The 19,168-nt window shown below is 38.9% G+C and overlaps 1 protein-coding gene across 17 annotated transcripts in view; it reads left to right on the top strand.

Annotated features, from left to right (window-relative positions):
• The window catches only part of DTNA (dystrobrevin alpha), a 297,949-nt gene that overhangs the window by 249,343 nt on the left and 29,438 nt on the right, over positions 1–19,168 (top strand). For 8 of the 17 annotated variants that reach the window (XM_063451409.1, XM_063451414.1, XM_063451412.1 and 5 more), the window contains 5 exons: positions 2,907–2,994; positions 5,312–5,406; positions 8,799–8,912; positions 11,495–11,591; positions 13,791–13,811. In XM_063451409.1, coding sequence (XP_063307479.1) covers positions 2,907–2,994; positions 5,312–5,406; positions 8,799–8,912; positions 11,495–11,591; positions 13,791–13,811 — 415 coding nt within the window. The remainder of the gene's footprint in view (positions 1–2,906; positions 2,995–5,311; positions 5,407–8,798; positions 8,913–11,494; positions 11,592–13,790; positions 13,812–19,168) is intronic. The other 9 variants (XM_063451416.1, XM_063451410.1, XM_063451417.1 and 6 more) reach the window with 3 other exon arrangements.

Here is a 19,168-nt window from a genome sequence, read left to right as displayed (position 1 = left end):
CCCAGAACTATGTGTCGTCTAGTTACTGGGAGGGGAAAGGGCTATAATCACTGCTCCGCACCTTGTTACAGCTCGTGGAGGATTAGGCAGGGAAAGTCCTTTTAAGGACTTGGGGCGGATCCTGAACATACTCTCGGGAAGGGCACTGGTAGATTTTTTTTAAAGGAACAGTACAGGCACAATAACCACTACAGCCCCCTCTGTAGTGGTCATGGTGCCCTCCCAGTGGGGGGTGTAGTATGTAATTGTGAGGGGTGCATTGTGTGTGATTGTGAGGGGTGCAGTGTATGAGATGCAGTGTGTAGGAGGGGTGCAGTGTGTGAAGGATACAGTGTGTGGAGCGGGCGCAGTGTGTGAAGGAGACAGTGTGTGGGGGGTGCAGTGTGTGAAGGATACAGCGTGTGAGGGGGTGCAGTGTGTGTGATTGTGAGCGGTAACAGTGTGTGTAGTGTTAGAGAGACTTTGTAGTTTAGGATTGGGGCTGAGTGTTTCAGGGTCTGAGAGGGGAGCATCTTTTTAATTTTTTTTATTAGACACACACATATATATATATATATATATATATAAATACATCTATATATATATGTATAATTTTTAATTTAATATATTTTTTTACGTGTAAACCCCTCCTTTCAGGGAGAAGGGGCAGTATATTCCCTGGTGGTCCGGTGGCACTGTATTTCCTGGTGGCCCCGTGGCATTCTAGGGGGTCTCAGTCTTCACCTCTGCGGCTCCACCGGGTGAAGGCACGGCCCGTGAGTCCCGGCACCATGTGGAATCGAGCGTTGCTGTCTCAGAAAGCCAGGACTCGGCAGCAGACGTAGGGGAGAAGACTCCTGCCCCCCTACCTGCTGCACAGCTCTGCAAAGACCCGTTGAGGGATCTCCCTCACTGGGCCTGTGTGTATGTAAAGGGGTGGGAGCTCGCTGGGCATCTTTCAAGTGAAATCGTTTGGTGACATATTTTCTCGAGGGGGTGGGCGGGGGAGAGAGGGGCAAATGCCCCATTGCACCCCCCTGGATCCAATCCACTGGTAAGGACTAGAGCTCCCAGGACTGTGTGTCATCCAGTCCCTTGGAGGGAATCGAGTTAGTCCCCTATCCTGCTCCAGGACAGAGAGGCTGCAGGAGGACCCCAGTCAAGCCACGGCGACTGGGGCAGAAGCACTGAGGTTTTCCCCTTTTTTCAGCCAGGAAGCGGTGCTTGGCGGAGGTACCCCACCGGGGTACAGAGAGCTCTGCTACAAAAGTAGTCCCAACTTTGTCTTATGTTTTAATAGAAAAATAGATCAGATAGGAAGAAAAGAAGAACAGATTCTGAGAGAGGAAGAGAAGAGGAAACAATAGGAGAAAGGGAAGTACGGCATGACTGTGTCATGTTAAGCCCACATTTTCTGCCTCATCCTTCCAGCCAGCTCTGTTTCCCTGGCAAAGAAAATGCTCTTCTCAGTACCATGACTTAGTTTAGCAACTTTTTACAGTAGAAAGTTACAATTTGGTGATTACTCTCATAACCCCTTCCCATGCCTATAAGTCACTGGCGATGGGATTAGCTCAGCACTGGTATAGAATGCCAAGTTAGCTTCATGATTGTCTACGTTGGTTCTAAGTTGATACATGATGTCTAAGTTGACTCTTGATTTGGACACATCCCACTGCACAATAATCAAAACCTGGGGATTTACATCAAATGTAAGAAACTGAAATATGAAATATATTTTCTTTCTTTGCATCTCATTTTACCCATCTTTGGCATTTTTGTTTCCACCTTCATTGCCTATGTCTGTATATATGCCTCGATAGCTGCAATCAGCCGTGGAACAAGGAGTGTGTTATTGGTTTGTTGTTCATTTTAAAATTTAATTTTAACATAATAAAATAAAAATAATAGTATAATTTTGTTTTGTTTTTTTTAAACTTGGCTTCGCTATCCCTGTCTTCACTTGATTTGTTTCATGACAATGATAGCAATCCTGCAATATAAAATAATAATGTTAATAATATAAATCAATGGGGAGTTGATGTATTAAGATTCACTTCAACCAGCCTAGAAATAGATTGTGTCAGACTATTGCCTCAATTTTATATTTTATAAACTTTTCAAATGATTTAACATTTTGTAAAATACGCTGGTGTTTTGAAAAAAATGTTTTTAAACGTTTATCCAAAAATATTAAATCAATTGAAAAGCTTATCCACATATACTAAATAGAGGTCTATGTTTGTAAAAATTTCATGCGAGTGACAACATTGTAAAGCCCTAACCTTATGTACTGTCAGTGACGGTGAGATTGTGTGCAACACATTTTAATGTGAAATTAAGTGTAGCTATCGCAGAGATTACTTTTGCATTATAATTTGAAATTAGACAATGTGAACAAAATCCGCAGATAAATGATAGCTCTGTTGCAATGTATTGTATGCAGATGGGAGTTCTATAGAATACCTAGTGGTTGAACAATCTTAGGTTTTGACAGTTTATGACCTCAGACGCCACGCCTCCATCTGGGCAGGTAGTCTCCATTAGCTCTTCAATCTACAGACAAATACACGTTTTTATTATCAGTTTTATATCCCTGTCAATGTATCGCATCCCTAATATCAACCAGTCATTACCCCCTTCAAGCACCGTTAAAAGAGGAATGCATTCAATAAGGAAGACAAATTCTGAGCACCCCCTGTGGTGTGCGATACATATCTAACATTCAGAAACGTCATTCTTATCTCGAACAAGCAATAAATTATGTTGCATTATACTAAAGGTTCGAAATGATACTGTTGCAGTGGATGTTATTGTTAAGCTATTTCTTGTTTGCATTGTAATCGACTAATTCTATGTAGAAAAGATATGCAGGTGTTTGTTGTTTCTTAACCATTATTTCCTTTTCTGAAATCCTAAATGCTCAGAATGCTTGACAGCCCAAGCCGTCTGGATGAAGAACACAGATTGATTGCAAGATATGCAGCAAGACTGGCAGCAGAAACCACGTCTTCAGTAAGTCTGTCTTATCTAGATTTAACAGGGCATAATCCAAGGAACACAACTGGTGGAATGACAAACATAAACATGTTCTCCTTTGTGACCATCGCGCCATAAGAAGCATTATAGGTTGATTATTAATCAGGCTTTTTATGTTATAAATCTCATACACTAAAAATCCCTCTAAATGTCTAATGTCCAGGAAATCCCCTGAATCTTCTTGCATTCTTTCATCAACAAATAGTTATCCCTGTAATTTTTATGGGAAAACTGTACTGAATCCCCTGATCAGAGTGTGGAAGCCAAACCAATGGTTAAAAACCCGCTTACACTGAGTTATTAACTCAAAATGGCAATCACTTGTGCGAGCGGTGTTATGGCAAATAATATACAAGTCTTGCTTCTCCTAACTTCTTTGGCAATCGGGTGGAGCGGTTTCTGTTTCAGATTGCAGTCTTGCAGTTAAGATATGGGAAGTATCTGGTCAGGGAAAATGAACTGTAATAAATATATATAAAATTATTTTTTTAACCAGGAAGGATACACTGAGATTGCCCTTGTTTTCAAGTATGTCCTATGTCCACAAACACTGCATTGTTACAACAGGGTACAATGTAATATCCGAAAAATACATAGAATATAAAAGAATATGTTAGTATAGCAATATATTATTACACATAATAAATATCTCAACTGAATATCTGTTAATTTTACAATATATGTATCTCAATTGAAAAAGTGCGAAGTCTATTATTTGCGCAATCCTGCACTTATACAGATACTGATAAAGGAATGTAAGACTCAGTAAATACATTGTATGCATGTCTACCTGTCCCCTCTGTGTTTGCTGGTGTCTGCCCCTGTGTGTGATTGCTTATCTGTAACTCACTGTTTGTCTTTGACTGCTTCTCTGTATCTCTTACCTCTCCATGCATTTCTTTTTCTCTGTTTCTCAGTCTGTGACAGCTTCTTTGCCTATCCTTGTGTGTCTGTGTCTGCTTCTCTGCCTCTCTGTATCTCAGTTCGTGTTTGTGTCTCTGTGTGTTTCTGCCTCTCTTTGAGTTTGCTTCTCATTGTGTGTCTGTCTAACACTCAGCATATGCCTTTGTCTGCTTGTATATATGTACTCCATGCATGATGACATATTTATTTTACATTTATATATTTAAGGGTATAACACTATAAAAAACGAATTTTCTAACCTTATATATACAAAAGCATCCTTTAAGCATCCAAAGGGAACTCTTCCACTTAACATTACAACATGCTTGACCTTTATGTCTTCATTATTCTGAAACTTTGTAATAGTCGTCTCTTGCTATTTTACCTAGTCCAGAGGCTGGAATGTATATTGTTTAATCACATAATAGTGCAATCCATTCAGGTGCACACACACAATAACAAAAACACTGAACAAAGGCATTGTCTTACTGGTGACATTGAGTGACACCCCAGAAGCATAGGATTAAACTTGGAGTCACGTCACGTGTCAACTCCATTCTGTATGTAATGAATAGACGTTTAGTACATAGAACTTTATGATATCAAGTGTGTACTGCAACGTCTTACAGTCTTAAGGCATCTTTCATGTTTACATACAAATCGATGGTCCTTTTTTTTCTATACATTTTAAGGCTCACCTATTGTTCCATTTAAGGCTACAAAAAGCTATGATTTTACAGACTATTGGGGAGATTTATCAAGGAAAATGCACAAAATGTTGAGAGACACTCTATTGTCTCCCCCAATGTATATTGATAATAGCATCCATATAGATCGTAAGCAATTTTCTTTTTCTAGAATACTTTCCTTTCAAATCAGGAAACAAACTGTGTAAAACACAAGGAGTAAGATGCAGATCATTTTCTAAAATGTAACTGAAGCTTTTCATTCCACTCCTGAAAATATACTTTTAATTGCCCATCAATGTGAGGTTATGCAGCTTGCTTGATGTGTCTTCCAGCTGAGTCAATGGTATAGTTAGAGACCACAATCCTCACTGAGAAAATAACATGTGCCTTGTCTATAGAATAGATTTTATTTCTTTGTGTGTGTGAAGATCTTTAGAGCATAACCTGCAATCTCGCTGGGGCATTTTATTGATTGGCAGACACAATAAAAATAATAATAAAGAAAAAAAAAAACATGATTATAGTGAGAGAGCAGAAATGCTTTGGGATATAGAGTGGGTTGCTAAATAAGATGTATTTGTGTTTTGATTTCTGGTTTATTTTTGTATCTGTATAGTAATTTTTAGAATTTGAATTTCATTGTGTTGGAGTTGAATTGGGTTTTACAGAGGTGTTTATACAAATGAGTTATTTTATTGCAGCAGGTTCAGCAGAGAACGGGTCCGGACCTCTCATTCACTATCGATGCAAATAAGCAGCAGAGACAGCTCATTGCGGAGCTCGAGAACAAGAACAGGTACAAATCTGTTTGATTTGGTTGTTTTTTCCAAGCAAACATTAGTATTTTATTGTTGTTATTATTATTAGCATTTACATAGCTCCAACTTTTTCTGCACGTATTCCTTTACAATATTATAAAGGGGGGAAATTTAACAATAAATGAAACCATTATAACATGTTAGAAGAATGATAAGTTGATGAGGACCTTGCTGAAAAGATCTTACAATCTAGAGGAGGTGGGGTATAAGAACACAATAGGAAGGGCAGTGTGGGGGATGGAAACCAAGCGATAGTGTGAAAGTAGCAGAATTGGAAGGTGAGAGTGGAGCGGCCCTTTAAAACTTTGAGAGTCTGATGGGGGTAGGCAGGCTGTTCCAAAGGCATGAAGCTGCCTGCGAGAAGTCCTGCAAGCACAAGTTAGCAGTAAGGGTGCAAGCGGTGGACAGGAGAAGGTCATCGGTAGAGCGAAGAGACCAGGAAGGAGAGTACCTACAAATTGGTGGAGCATTGTAGCTGAGGTGTAGAGTTGTTTTAAAGCTGTGTAGGTAATGGTTCATGTTTTAAATTGACTCCTATAGAGTACAGGAAGCCAGTGTAAAGATTGACAGAGGAGTGACAAGATAAAAATCAGCCTGGCAGCAGCATTCATTGTGGACTGTACTGAGAATGCAAGCTTGCAAGAACGGGCTGATGCGCATACCACCAACTTGCAGGAAGAGTGAAAGAGGAGGCTCAGTATTATGTGGAGGAAAGATGAGAAGCTCCGTTTTAGAGGAATTGAGTGTCAGAAAGTGAAAGGATTTCCAATGAGAGATGGAAGAGAGGTGTCCAGTGACAGGTTCTAGGACAGCGGGGCAGAGATCAGGGGATGTAGTCACCATGCTTGTCTGGGATCTTGCGCAGCCCTCTGGGAAAAGGAAAACTTTAACCTCTTTTTATTATGGCAACTTGCAGGAAATAAAACAAAATAAATTCTGCTCATCTGGGCTCTAACTAAACAAATGATAACCCTTCTACTAAACCATAATTTGCAGCACCGCAAAAAGTCCTTCCTTCACCTTTTCATCTCCATCAGCTGCAGATGTACATAATAGTTCTTAGTTGGCAAGGTGAAAATACACCAAGAAAACCTGTCCTGGATTGTTAGCAAACACTCTGTAAGTGGATTAAGTATCGGCCCACCCCCTCTTCCGAATTCTCCACCTTATGGACCCAAATACATAGAATATAAGCCATTAAAATCAATGTTTCCATTCACTTCCCTGGGGCTGCATTTATCCCACTCTCCTGGGTATGTGTTGTACAGCAACCTAGCTGTTATATACATACCACTCACAATATGTATGTATGTGTGTTTATATATTACAAATAAAAGTATGCCAGACCAGATTGTAGACTTAATACTCTTCTTAACAATAATTATTTTTTTTTATTGATTTCTTAACACAAATCAGTAGCATATACAAGTTTTATATCAATTTGTTTTACAGTATATACATGTATCAGTGAATTTCAGTCCAAAATATATGTTCAAATATGGGTATCCGTGCGCCTCTATATGTCAGGGTTGAAAATAGTACCAAAAGTTCAGATTTGTTGAAGAATGAGGAAGAAAGAAATAGGAATACAAAAAGACTGGAAGAGAGAAAGTTAAGCGAAAGGAAGAAGAAGAAAGAGAGAAACAGGGGAGCGGAGGTGTGAAAATAGAAAGAAAAAAAAACCAGAAGAGGTGGCAATTCTTTATATATATATATATATATATATATATATATGTGTGTGTGTGTAATTTTACATAAAACACAACAACAAAGTAACAACAAAAAGCTAGAGAAAAAAAGTGGAAACGGAATTGATAAATTGTCTTATGTAAATCTGAAATCCCTCATAAAAATGTAAACAATGCCATTATGGTCTATGGTCCTTGACACATTTTTAGTTTGGATCTGTGATCTTTCTGTGTTACTGTCTCTCCAACGTTGGGCGGAGGTTCTAGGACAGGGGTAGGCAACCTACGGCACTAGTGCCATGCACGGCACTCGAGGTGCCTTTGCACGGCACTCAAGGGTACAAGAGCCAAACAGGCTCTGGCCTGTCAGGAGTCCCAGTGAAACTTAAGATATCTGTTAATATGAAAAGGTGGTGAAGGACAATCCTCCATTTATGCATTGCAGCACGCAGAGGAAGTGATCTCAGATCACTTCCTCCCAGCACTTGTGAATAGGAATCCACACTGAAGTAGAGCAGCCCACAGCCTCCTGTTGCAGCTTCTGTCCTTGAGCTGTACCTGGCCAGCCTGGTCCCCACTAAAACCCAGGGAAGCCTCAGAGCTGCAGAATAACCCTCCCCTCATACAAATAATACAAACACACACACAGTCTGCACAAAGACAACACCACCAACAATCCACATACATGCACACAACCCCACATGCAGCCTCTCACATGCAATACCCCAAACAGCCCCACACATACACACACTACCAAATACACAATGTGACATATCCATCCACACACAATTCCACAAACAGCCCCCATACACAGCCCAAATTCATAGGTATTATACATGATACCACAAACTATTAATGAACATATACAATATAATAGCTCATATACGCACAAATACAATGATACAAAGCAAATGCAGTATAAATAACACAAGCAGAATATGGCAACATACACACCTCAATTTAAAGAAATAGGACCGGCACGCTACAGGACATCACAATCATATTTTGGCACAGTGCTACTAAAAGGTTGCCTACCCCTGTTCTAGGATATATTTTGCTAATATGTTAAATAACTAAATACCATCTATATACAATTTTGTTTGTTTTTACATATTGTTTGGACACATAGATACTGCTCACAACAAACCTAGATCTTCAAGTGACTCTTACTGTCATGACCTTCAAAACTGTATCAGACAGAACGGATCGTTGAACAATGCATTTTACAACTAATAGCCCTAGAAATATTTATTGTGTTGGTCCTTCAATCCCTGCCAACTGTTACATATGTTCAGATATAATGCCACAGGCTCGGGTGGCTCTCTGTTTCTTTTAAGTGACTCTGAAAGCCTACGACATTGGCTGCTTCACTGCCCATAGCTGTGTACAGAGAGGCTAAACAGAGTGCACTTAGAGATATTGCTACAGTAAGGAACTCTTACCTACAGAGTAACGTGATCACGCATCTTTCTGTAACATTTACATACCACCGGAGAATGTGTATCATATCACTCAATAGCTCTTACTTATTGTATCTGGTACCGTTCGTTATTTTTGCACTGTTTTGCTGGAGCTTGACTTCTTGTATTATCTGATAACAAACAGCCAATTGATGTTTCTCCTACTAACCCAGCCACCAGGAATGAGAAAGAGGTAAATATTAAATTTTCTTTCTTTTTAAGAGAAATATTGCAGGAAATCCAGAGGTTGCGAATTGAACACGAACAGGCTTCTCAGCCCACACCTGAGAAAGCACAACAGAACCCCACTCTTCTGGCAGAGCTCAGACTTCTCAGGTACCTGCTTCCCCTATACTGCAATTGCTGACATGGTTGTAATTCGATAATCGGTTTCTAACATATTGACATTCTATTTTTTCAATGATAAAAATGAGATATTAAGAGTGATTGATACCAAAACGACCCTTGTAGTCTTCTATATAAATAATACATATTTTCTGTGAAGTACAATTTTAAATATTTATTCGAGAAAATATTAATACTGAGTTTTGTCCTTGTGCAGCCTAAAATGTCTGACCTCTCTACTGTTCTCAAACCTCATTGGTTGCATTTAGTGTTCTAATTTGGACCTGAAACGTGTAATTAAAGATGCATTACTGTTGCCATAATCTGTTTATAATGATGGTGTCTGTCCTTGGCTAACTGTTTTTTTTTTTTCCAGTGTTGTTGCATTTATATCTGCTAAAATTAAAATATGATCCATTACTATAGTCTTAACATAAGAAAAGATTAATTCAGGGCATAACTTTAGTTGCTGGGAAAAAAAATCCTGTGATGGGGGAAGAGTGGGACTCATTAATGAAATGTATAAAGCTCAGTTAAAGCATCCTGTTACCATGGTGGCTAATTGAACATGAAGAGAGTTTTGTGGAACATGTCTGCCCCCTCACCACCTCTTACATGTCAAGGTGAATAGATTGCAGTTTGACATAATCATAGCTCAGTAAAACATCACAGGATGGAGAAAAACCAGTAATGTGTTCTTTCAATTCTCTAGAAGGAAATATTGAAGCCGGGATGGTTTTTTGTTTGTTTGTTTGTTTTTTATTACTTTTTTTTTCCAGTCAGACAGAACATATTAGTTTAGATGCAAGACATTTGTTGCAGAGGACCTGCAAATATACATTGTGATTTTTTTGAATGAAGGTAGTGGTTTTGCTGTAGTAGGCTGTTGAATCCTGACCATAACTGTGCTTTGATTGAAGACAATAGTGTTTCCAGAAACCGCTTTTAACAAATGGAATTCTAATAAACAGCTTTTCATCACTGGGCATGCATTGAACGGTCTGTTTATTGTTTACCATTTCTTTCTCAGCATTTGAGAGGAAGGGACTTAGTCATTTATGCAAGACACAAAAAAAGTTCAGCTATGTACAGAACTTGTTAGTTTGCTCTGTCGACTCCTAAACACAATATATCAGTGTAGAAAAAGGTTATAAAACCATTTCAATTGTTCTAGGACACCAACTAACTGATAACTTTAAACAAAGGTGAGTCTTCCCATGGCTATACGGCCTACAAAATTCCTGCAATATTAGAGGGAGAATTTATCCTAAAGGTCACAAAAATATCCCAAAAGGGGGCAAAGTTTGGATATCTTGTTCTAGATGTTTTATTACAGGAAAATAGACCAACCGTAATATATTACCCATTACCTGATTAGCTATTCATCCAAGCTTATACAACTGATACAAATCTACAGCATGTATACATTTATTAAGAGCAAAGTAAAAAAAAAAAAAAAAATGAATGTGCCAACACTGATGTTATGCAACCCAGTGTCACGATTGAATATCTGTAAAAAATTGTTCAATGCAAATATTTGAATATGAATGCGTCCTCATGGTTAACTAGTGCATTCAGTTTATGTAGGTTAAAGTTACAATGCAATTTTAGGGTTTAGTATACATGACAAGCCTCCAAATATCCACTTGCCATGGACTCACTGTATGTAAGGAACCTTGGTGTTGCTTAAAAAGCAGCATCATATTATAACTGTGACCATGCAGCTCATAGCTATGGCTGCAAGCATTGGAGATAAACATTTAGGCAGCAGCATGAGAAGTGTTCTGAATAGGCAAGCAGCTGCAACCCTTAAAGGAACACTATAGAGTCAGGAACACAAACTTGCATGCCTGACCCTATAGTGTTAAAATCACCATCTAACTCCACCTGGCCCACTAAATATAGCAAAATGTTACCTTTATTACAGTCTGCTGCTGGCTCTGCCTGATCTGCCTGCTTGGATGACATGATCAGAACTGGTATTCTGAGACAATCACAATGCTTTCTCATAGGGAAGCATTGGATTGGCTGAAAGTGTGAAAGAGGCAGATCAGGGGCAGAGCCAGCATGATTTAAACATAGCCCTGGCCAATCAGCATCTCCTCATAGAGATGAATTGAATCAGTCTAAGAGGAAAGTTCAGTGTCTGCATGCAGAGGGTGGAGACATTGAATGGCAGTGCTGCACAGTGTGCATCTGGGTGGATAGCAACCACTGTAATAAATAATTCAGCCAAAATGATCTTCTTGTATACTTGGCCAAGAACACAAGTTATTGCATACTACATGGTGTCTATAGGAGCTGGAGTATCATGTCAGCAGTTAATAACCTTTTTTTTTTTTTTTAAGCAGGGATCCACATTGTGTATGTGTCATTAGCTCAGTTTATTATTTATAAGATTTTGCTGATGAGTAACTGTTTACAAGAAACATTTGCTTATAAATTATTTTCGCATTAGTAATTAGTTTAAGATTTTCAACTTAAGACATCGGTCTCATATTGGGTCAGTAAACGATTCTAATTAAGGGTTAGGAAGTCTGAAATACTCTAAACTGATTCTAGTTATCCTTCAGACAGCGTAAAGATGAACTGGAGCAGAGGATGTCCGCTTTGCAGGAGAGCAGAAGAGAACTGATGGTACAACTTGAAGGGCTCATGAAACTCTTAAAGGTAAGATATACCTACCCATCGTAATCTAGTGTTTTGCGAGTATTTTGCCATCAATTCATTTAGAGATCTCTTTCATATACAACAGAACTGTGCAGAACTTATTGCCAAAGATTTTTTTATTTTTTTTATTTCATTGTGAAATAGAGCAGGGATCACTTTAATCGCTACTACTGCAGGCTATTGGTTAGCATGTACCATAGGAAACCAAGACTTGGTTCTGCCTTCTGAGTATCTGCAGACAGCTGTTTAAATTCATATTTAATTATTGCTAGGTTAAATGATTTCTCCAATCACCATATTTACTTTTATTGATTTGAAGTGGTCATGGTGCTTGGAGTGTGTCTATGCAGTATTTTACTATGAAAGGATGCACATACAGAGTTTAACCCCTCTGCTGTTGGAGGTGTTGTTCCTCTCCTGTTAGCATCATTAGCCAGCTCAGAGCAAGAGTTCCAGGTGCCTATTTTGAATTATGCCAGCACACGTCATGCTGTTGAAAGGCGTACAATGGAATTCATGAGTGTTGCACAAAGCCGAAGGTTGTCTACCCCTGCATTAGCTAAAGGAGTACTCACAGCAACCTTAGCGCTTGGGCTATGCTGTTGTCATTTATGCAGGGAACTAAATGATAGCCCACTATGGTGCCAGACGTACCCTGGTGCCATCACACTGTAACCTGTCGAACTGTTTAGCAGTTGGATACTTAGCTGGGTCTCACCAGGAGCCTGAGCTGCCTTTGGCCTTCTCGAGCTGTAGAAACCGGATGTCAATTCTGTGCATGACAGGGACTCATTCACTGGTTGAGAGTGCACAGATGATGCTCTTAGCCAATGAACGATTTCCTGTCTTGCATGAAATTGGCATCCGGCTTCTGCAGCGCAGAAGGAATGAAAGCCATGTAGGCACACAGTGGGGTCTGAGTAACTATCAAACTGTGCAAAAACTGTTTATCAAGATATGGCGTGATAGTAAATACGGTGTCAGACAGGCCCTGGCTCTAAATCAGCTCTGAAAAGAGATTTTTTTTTTTTAAATGTAAACATTTGCTAAAACTTATCTCTTCTGTCAGCACAATGTATTGACGCTGTTTAAGATTTTTCAAAAGCGCATAAACCAGTTTACCCATGACTTTAAAGTTACGATTATTGTACTTGGGTAAATTCTTTTACGCGATTATTCATATTCGTTGGGTCTGATACATATTACAGATACAAATCTGCCCCCTGCTGGTAATTGCCAGGTACTGGATTTATTTTAAATGTCCACTAACAAAAGCTTGTGTTTGCTTATTTGTACTGAGTCGCTGAGCCAGAAAACAGGCAAGTTTTGAATCTGTCAGAGATCTAATTTTTGCTTGGAAACGGATATACTGGCTTTCAACATATGTTTCATAATATTTGGCTTAAAATGGTTTGGGGTAACATGTTTATCACATGATTGTGTATTATTCACAACCTGTTGAGCATGAACCATGTATTATTTCCACCAGTGTGTGTACACTATTACATACTGTAACATATCGGTGGTTTAGTACACAAATGTGCTTGAAAGATCTGCTTGTGTCCCTCAGGCAGGCAAAAAAAAAAACACCAAAAACACCACTCATTCTTGCATTCCCACAGACTGTATGTGTAGTTTACCTTTCAAATACAGTGTATTCATGTTTATTATATTGTGATTAAGTCTACTAGAAAATATAAGCTCTTGTGTTTTATGCCATAAAATCCCAGCAGTTCAGTGAATATTTCAATTTTAGGGCATTGCTTTTGTTGCTATAACAGCAATTTATATGTCCTCAGCTAAGCCGAACACAGTTGAGAGCTGTTTGGTAATATAATTTTGTGTTATTTGTTCTCTAATGTAGTAGAATGGAACTAGAATCCAATTTATTAAGTAGAATTGGCTTGTGTTTATTGTAATATCTGCAACAAGAACAATGCTATTCCTAGCACGCACTCAAAATCATCACAAACATTTATTTTGGGTTATCTGTGAACACGGATAGGTTATAGGTAATGTAATCATATACCCCTTGTATGTGGTAAAATTAAATTTAAATAATTCTTCTTTGAGCATGATGTTTTTTTTTCTTATGTAATCTTTCAAACACAGTGTCATATTAATCATTCGTTTTTCTCCTAAGAATGTAAAGTGAATATGAGCTGATATGTTTTCTATTGTGAATGAATACTTTTACAGGAGCAGGAACTGAGGCAGGCTGTAAGTCCATTCATTACCTGTGGGTTATATTTATGACTAATCAAATGGAAACAATATTTTTGTGTGTTGTGTGATGCATGATCAGAGTGTAAAATAGTTTGCACTATGAAGAGTAACCTTGTAGTAGCAATTCAATATAGGGCCATGTTATATTAACCACTTAATGTTAGGATGTCATTACATTCAAACTACACTGGGCTATAACGCCATGAGGATGTATTGGCATGTCCTAACATTTGTGTGTGAGCAAGGTTAAATAGCAGTGGTGATTCTAGTACTGCAGGCTTCTGAAAGGAGACCCCCAGTTCCTCAACAGCCCCTAACAGGGTCTCCCATTGTGATCGGTACTGGGCTATTGCTGGGTTTGGGTTAAAGCTGTATTAGAGTTAGGGATCGTGTAAGGTTAAGGTTAATGGTAGGTATGTGTTTCATGATAGTACAAACATAGGATAAGGATATATTTATTTATTTTTTTCACATTTCTATCGACTTCAATAAGAAAAGCTCTGTAGCATTCCCTGCCATTATGTGTACTACATATCACTATTACAATAGAAAAGAGGAACAGAAAGTCCAACTGCAAATAATTATGGTTTGATTACTCTCAAATGAAGACATACTTATCTGGGCACCATGAAGGTTATTTAAGGATAAAATAGCCAAACTGGAAAATTATCTTCGTCAACTATGCTTTCAGTTCGACTAGTTTGGTCTTTGGTCTTAATGAAACAAATGCTTCCTACAAGGCGAACCTAATAGGGAGCACAGAGAGAAGGGTTATAGGGGTGGCAAAAAGGGCATAACCCTATATATATTACAATGAAAAGAAAAGAGGCAGGATCACTCCATAATCAAATGGACTGATCCCCCTCATAAACCACCCCAATATGGGCGTCGAAAAGTGTATCAAAAAACACTAAATAAACTTTATTTCGAAGAAACAATTAAAAAGCTAAAAACTCATGAAAAAGAAGGTATGAGATTACTGCAGGCAACTGATTACAGTGTTTAGTGTCCATATAAATGTAACAATGTAGCTCATAGAAGAGTTGTAGATGATAAAAGACACTAGTTACACTATATATTGTGCAATGCAAATAATCATTAAACCTACAAAGAGCAGTATATGTGCTTAAAAAAGGAGACCAGAAATCGAAAGGATAGAGAGGAGTGTAGGGAAGAAAATAGCTTCACAATATCCTACACATATAGCCCAGAAAATCCTCCTGTTCCTCCTAACCCTCCTGTCTCAATAAATGGCCGGCCGGCCAAAATCGCATTAAAGCACAGAAATTACTGACATATGAGTCCGCTAAGGTACTAAGACGCGCGTTTCAGCGGTAAAGACGCCTTTCTCAAGGGACAGACAGACCAAAGCAAACGGTCCCCCCCTCTCCACTTGTATTAAGTACCTCTTATGCGCCGCCCACTTGATAGTTTCGCGCCATCCTCGGTCCGTACTGGCCAATAGGATCCCCATAGAGAGAAAAGGTCAGTGCGCATTTTCCAGGATGTCGGTGCATGAGTGAGGCACCTCGTTCAAGTGCCCCACGTGCGCCGCCCATCCGTCAATAACGCCCTGGCCAATAGGATCCTCGCACGGAGGAGAAATTAGTGCGCATGTTCCAAAATATCGGCGCATGCGTGAGAAACTTGGTTTTCTCATAGTCTCACTCTCTGCTCTGCCGGGAATATAATCAGCGCGCATATAGCAACAGAGTGTCGGCACTCTCGCCAAGAGATGTGTGTAAACCAATTCTGAGTGTTGACTCGCAACACTGTATCAATAGTAGTATACTAGGTCCAAGTAGCTAAATAATTAGCCGCTTGGACACTATATCTAAATAATTAGCCATTTAGGCACTATATCGCCACACTGTATCTATAGTAATATGCTGAATCAAACAGCAAGTCCCTTGAGAAAGGCGGCTTTACCGCTGAAACGCGCGTCTTAGTACCTTAGCGGACTCATATGTCAGTAATTTCTGTGCTTTAATGCGATTTTGGCCGGCCGGCCATTTTTTGAGACAGGAGGGTTAGGAGGAACAGGAGGATTTTCTGGGCTATATGTGTAGGATATTGTGAAGCTATTTTCTTCCCTACACTCCCCTCTTTTTTTCTACTATATGTACTCCTCTCTATCCTTTCGATTTCTGGTCTCCTTTTTAAGCACATATACTGCTCTTTGTAGGTTTAATGATTATTTGCATTGCACAATATATAGTGTAACTAGTGTCTTTTATCATCTACAACTCTTCTATGAGCTACATTGTTACATTTATATGGACACTAAACACTGTAATCAGTTGCCTGCAGTAATCTCATACCTTCTTTTTCATGAGTTTTTAGCTTTTTAATTGTTTCTTTGAAATAAAGTTTATTTATTGTTTTTTGATACACTTTTCGACGCCCATATTGGGGTGGTTTATGAGGGGGATCAGTCCATTTGATTATGGAGTGATCCTGCCTCTTTTCTTTTCATAGTTTGGTCTTAAATTTGAAATTCCCTTGAATAACCCCCTGTGGGTACTACTACATGTACTATGGAAGTCTTCTATTAAATGGCAAGAACAATGAAATAATGGAGAAATGTAAATGGTAAAAGATATCACGTAAGCAAAATACATTCTTTATAGATTTTTTTTCATGTTAACCCTTTTAAAGATTAGAGACCAAGAATAGGATATACGTAGTTCATGTTTTAACTGTAAAATGGATCAAATGCAAGCTTTTTTTATAGGACCCTCGTATTGTTTTAAATTTGAAACAGGTATTTGTAATAACAATTCTGCCACCTTTTTCGACCTTGTGACTGTTGAATTGTAGAAACGTTGCTGTGATGCGAGATTCCGATGGGAAAAAAAAAGAATTGCTTTTTAATGCAGAGGATCGCTGGACCGTTTTTTTTCCTTGAAGATTTTGTTACCTGTGTTGGGAACTTTTACAACTTCACTGCTGCTTAAAGGTCTCGGATTACTGCTTTTTGCAGTGACTGTGCAGCTACAGAAATGATGTCTGGACGCAGTTTATGACAGTCTTGTAGAAATAATACTAGATAGACAAATACAACAATGTTCACTTTTATTTTGTGGAACAACTTACTTTCACTGAGTGCCCTGTAAGCAGAAAAAAAATAATTTCATCTCATGTAAGCGTTTAGAGAACTCTTTCAAAATGGGAAAGGAACCTCTTCTTTTTTTTTTTTTTTTTATAAGAATAAATAAATGAAACGGATTTAAACCACAGATTGATTTTGAAGTAGCAATAACTTAGGTCTGTAATGTTTCTTGTTGCCAAACAGGAGTTGTATTAATCTGGGCTTTGTGTCAGCCAGTGTGCAGACAATGGCATAAGACCGTAGTATACTGTCTGACAATATAATAGATCACCAAGTATTACAGCTTTCTCAGAAAACCAGTCTCTAATCTTTGACAATTCACCAGACGAAAAGTAAAAGAGCAAAAAATAATAGAGAAAAAATAAATAAATAAAATATGGTTATAAAAATGCTAATCCCTCCAAAGGGCTTTAAAGCCTGTGTTGAAATGTACAGAATATTTTATGTAGCCGAGCCTTCTGTTAGAGGGACAGGTGTCCTAGAGTAATAATGGCTAAATGTGGCACCCCAAGTGTTTGTGAACTGTTTTCCATGATGCTCAATAAGCCACTAGACTAGCAGACATCTGGGATACCAACGTTAACCATATCTGTACTGGAGATTGAAATAAAAACAGGTAACTGAAGCACAGATCCAGCCACAGGGATCAGCAAATAAGCATTCAGACCAGTTCCGGTTTAAAACTAGTTACAATATATAGCAGAAAATGAATACAAATATTAATAGAAATATGATAAAGTTTAACAAGGAAGTTTTATTGAACTTTTCACAAGTGATTCCTTATTATCTTTTTATATTATTGATTTTTAATATATGGTGTCAATGATCAAGTCAAGGCAATGGTCAGTCATGTGTTTGTGTGAGGGTCTGCTCAAGTCTTATGAGGTGCTGCAGGTTAACATATGGCTATGTTTGATCCTGCAGTTTCCAACGTGATGATCCTGCAGTTTAAAATGTAGCCATATGTGGGGTGGTTTAAACCGTGGCCATAGCCTACCTATCTGCCATAATTGGACTTCTCCCTGAACTGAATCCAATAGAAGTTAACTCCAAATATGTAGGCTGTGTACCACAGCTTTAACTGTCGTATGGTAGGGTTATCCTGTTCGCAGTCACACTATTAACATTTTCCAAAGCTGGCTGTAAATGGTCAGGGTTGGAAAAAATGTGAAACATTCTGAGAAATAGATGGTATCGAGGGCCCAACTTGTAGGGCTCGCTGTCTAACATGGAAAAGGACAAGTGAGGCACGAGGCTCATAGGGGTCTATAGAGTTTTGCTTGATGACTCTATAAGATTGATAGAAAATAACTGAGATCTTGGAGAAGAGTTAGATAGAGAGAGGGGTAGAATTCAATAAACAGAGAGTAGCGTGGTAAGACATTGTGAGAGAGAGAGAGAGGTGCAGAAGGTCTTTTAGCTCATCACTTAACAAGCTGTCATATTTTTATTTGGTTTGAATTGCATTGTGTAATCCCAGTAAATATACACGTTTTGTGCATGGTGTGTAAATTAACACTGTAAAGTTGTGTATGTGTGATTTGCAAACAAGCATTGATCTAAGTTTTCTAAACCAATTCTATATTCATATTAAGCAGTAGTAGAGAGCAAGACTCTGGTACTTGCTATATGTAGTATATAATTAAAGTCTGATTTTGCATTACTTTACATTTTATAATTCACAAGATTTTACTCTGTGTCCCTGTCAGTCTATGCAATCCCTTTAGTTTTACACAAGAAAAAGTAAACCACTCATTGGAGAAATGGAGAAAAAAAGGGAGAAAGAGTAGGGGGGTGAAGAAGAAGAAGAGAGAGAAGGGGGGGAGAGTGGGGGGAAGGAGGGAGGGGTAGGAGCGTAGGGTAAGAAAGGGAGGGGGTGGTTTGCGTACTGTAACCGTCTGAGGGTGTTAGCCCAGTGGGGGCTCAAAGAGATTAGACAACTGTGGCCCTAGGTCGTACGGGGGTGACTTGATATACAGGTGGGTCAGTTGCAGGGGGACAAGGAAGTCTAGCAAGTGAAGTCCGTCTCGAGAATCCGGTATCCGCTCTCCCTCGGCCCACGTCATGTAGCGTCTGTTGCGTCAACTAAAGTCCGTGAGAATGGGTTAGTTCAGTGAGGATGGTCAGGACTGTTGATTGGGCGGTACTGTACGGGTTCTGCTGAGGTGCCAGTCGTTAGGCTCCCTATGATGCCTCGCGCAAGCCATTGGTCGGTTGTCTGTTCCAGTGGGGTGTCGCT

The sequence above is a fragment of the Pelobates fuscus genome, chromosome 4 (genome assembly GCF_036172605.1).
Source record: "Pelobates fuscus isolate aPelFus1 chromosome 4, aPelFus1.pri, whole genome shotgun sequence".
Lineage (NCBI taxonomy): Eukaryota > Metazoa > Chordata > Amphibia > Anura > Pelobatidae > Pelobates > Pelobates fuscus.
This window is presented reverse-complemented; position numbering and strand designations above follow the sequence as displayed.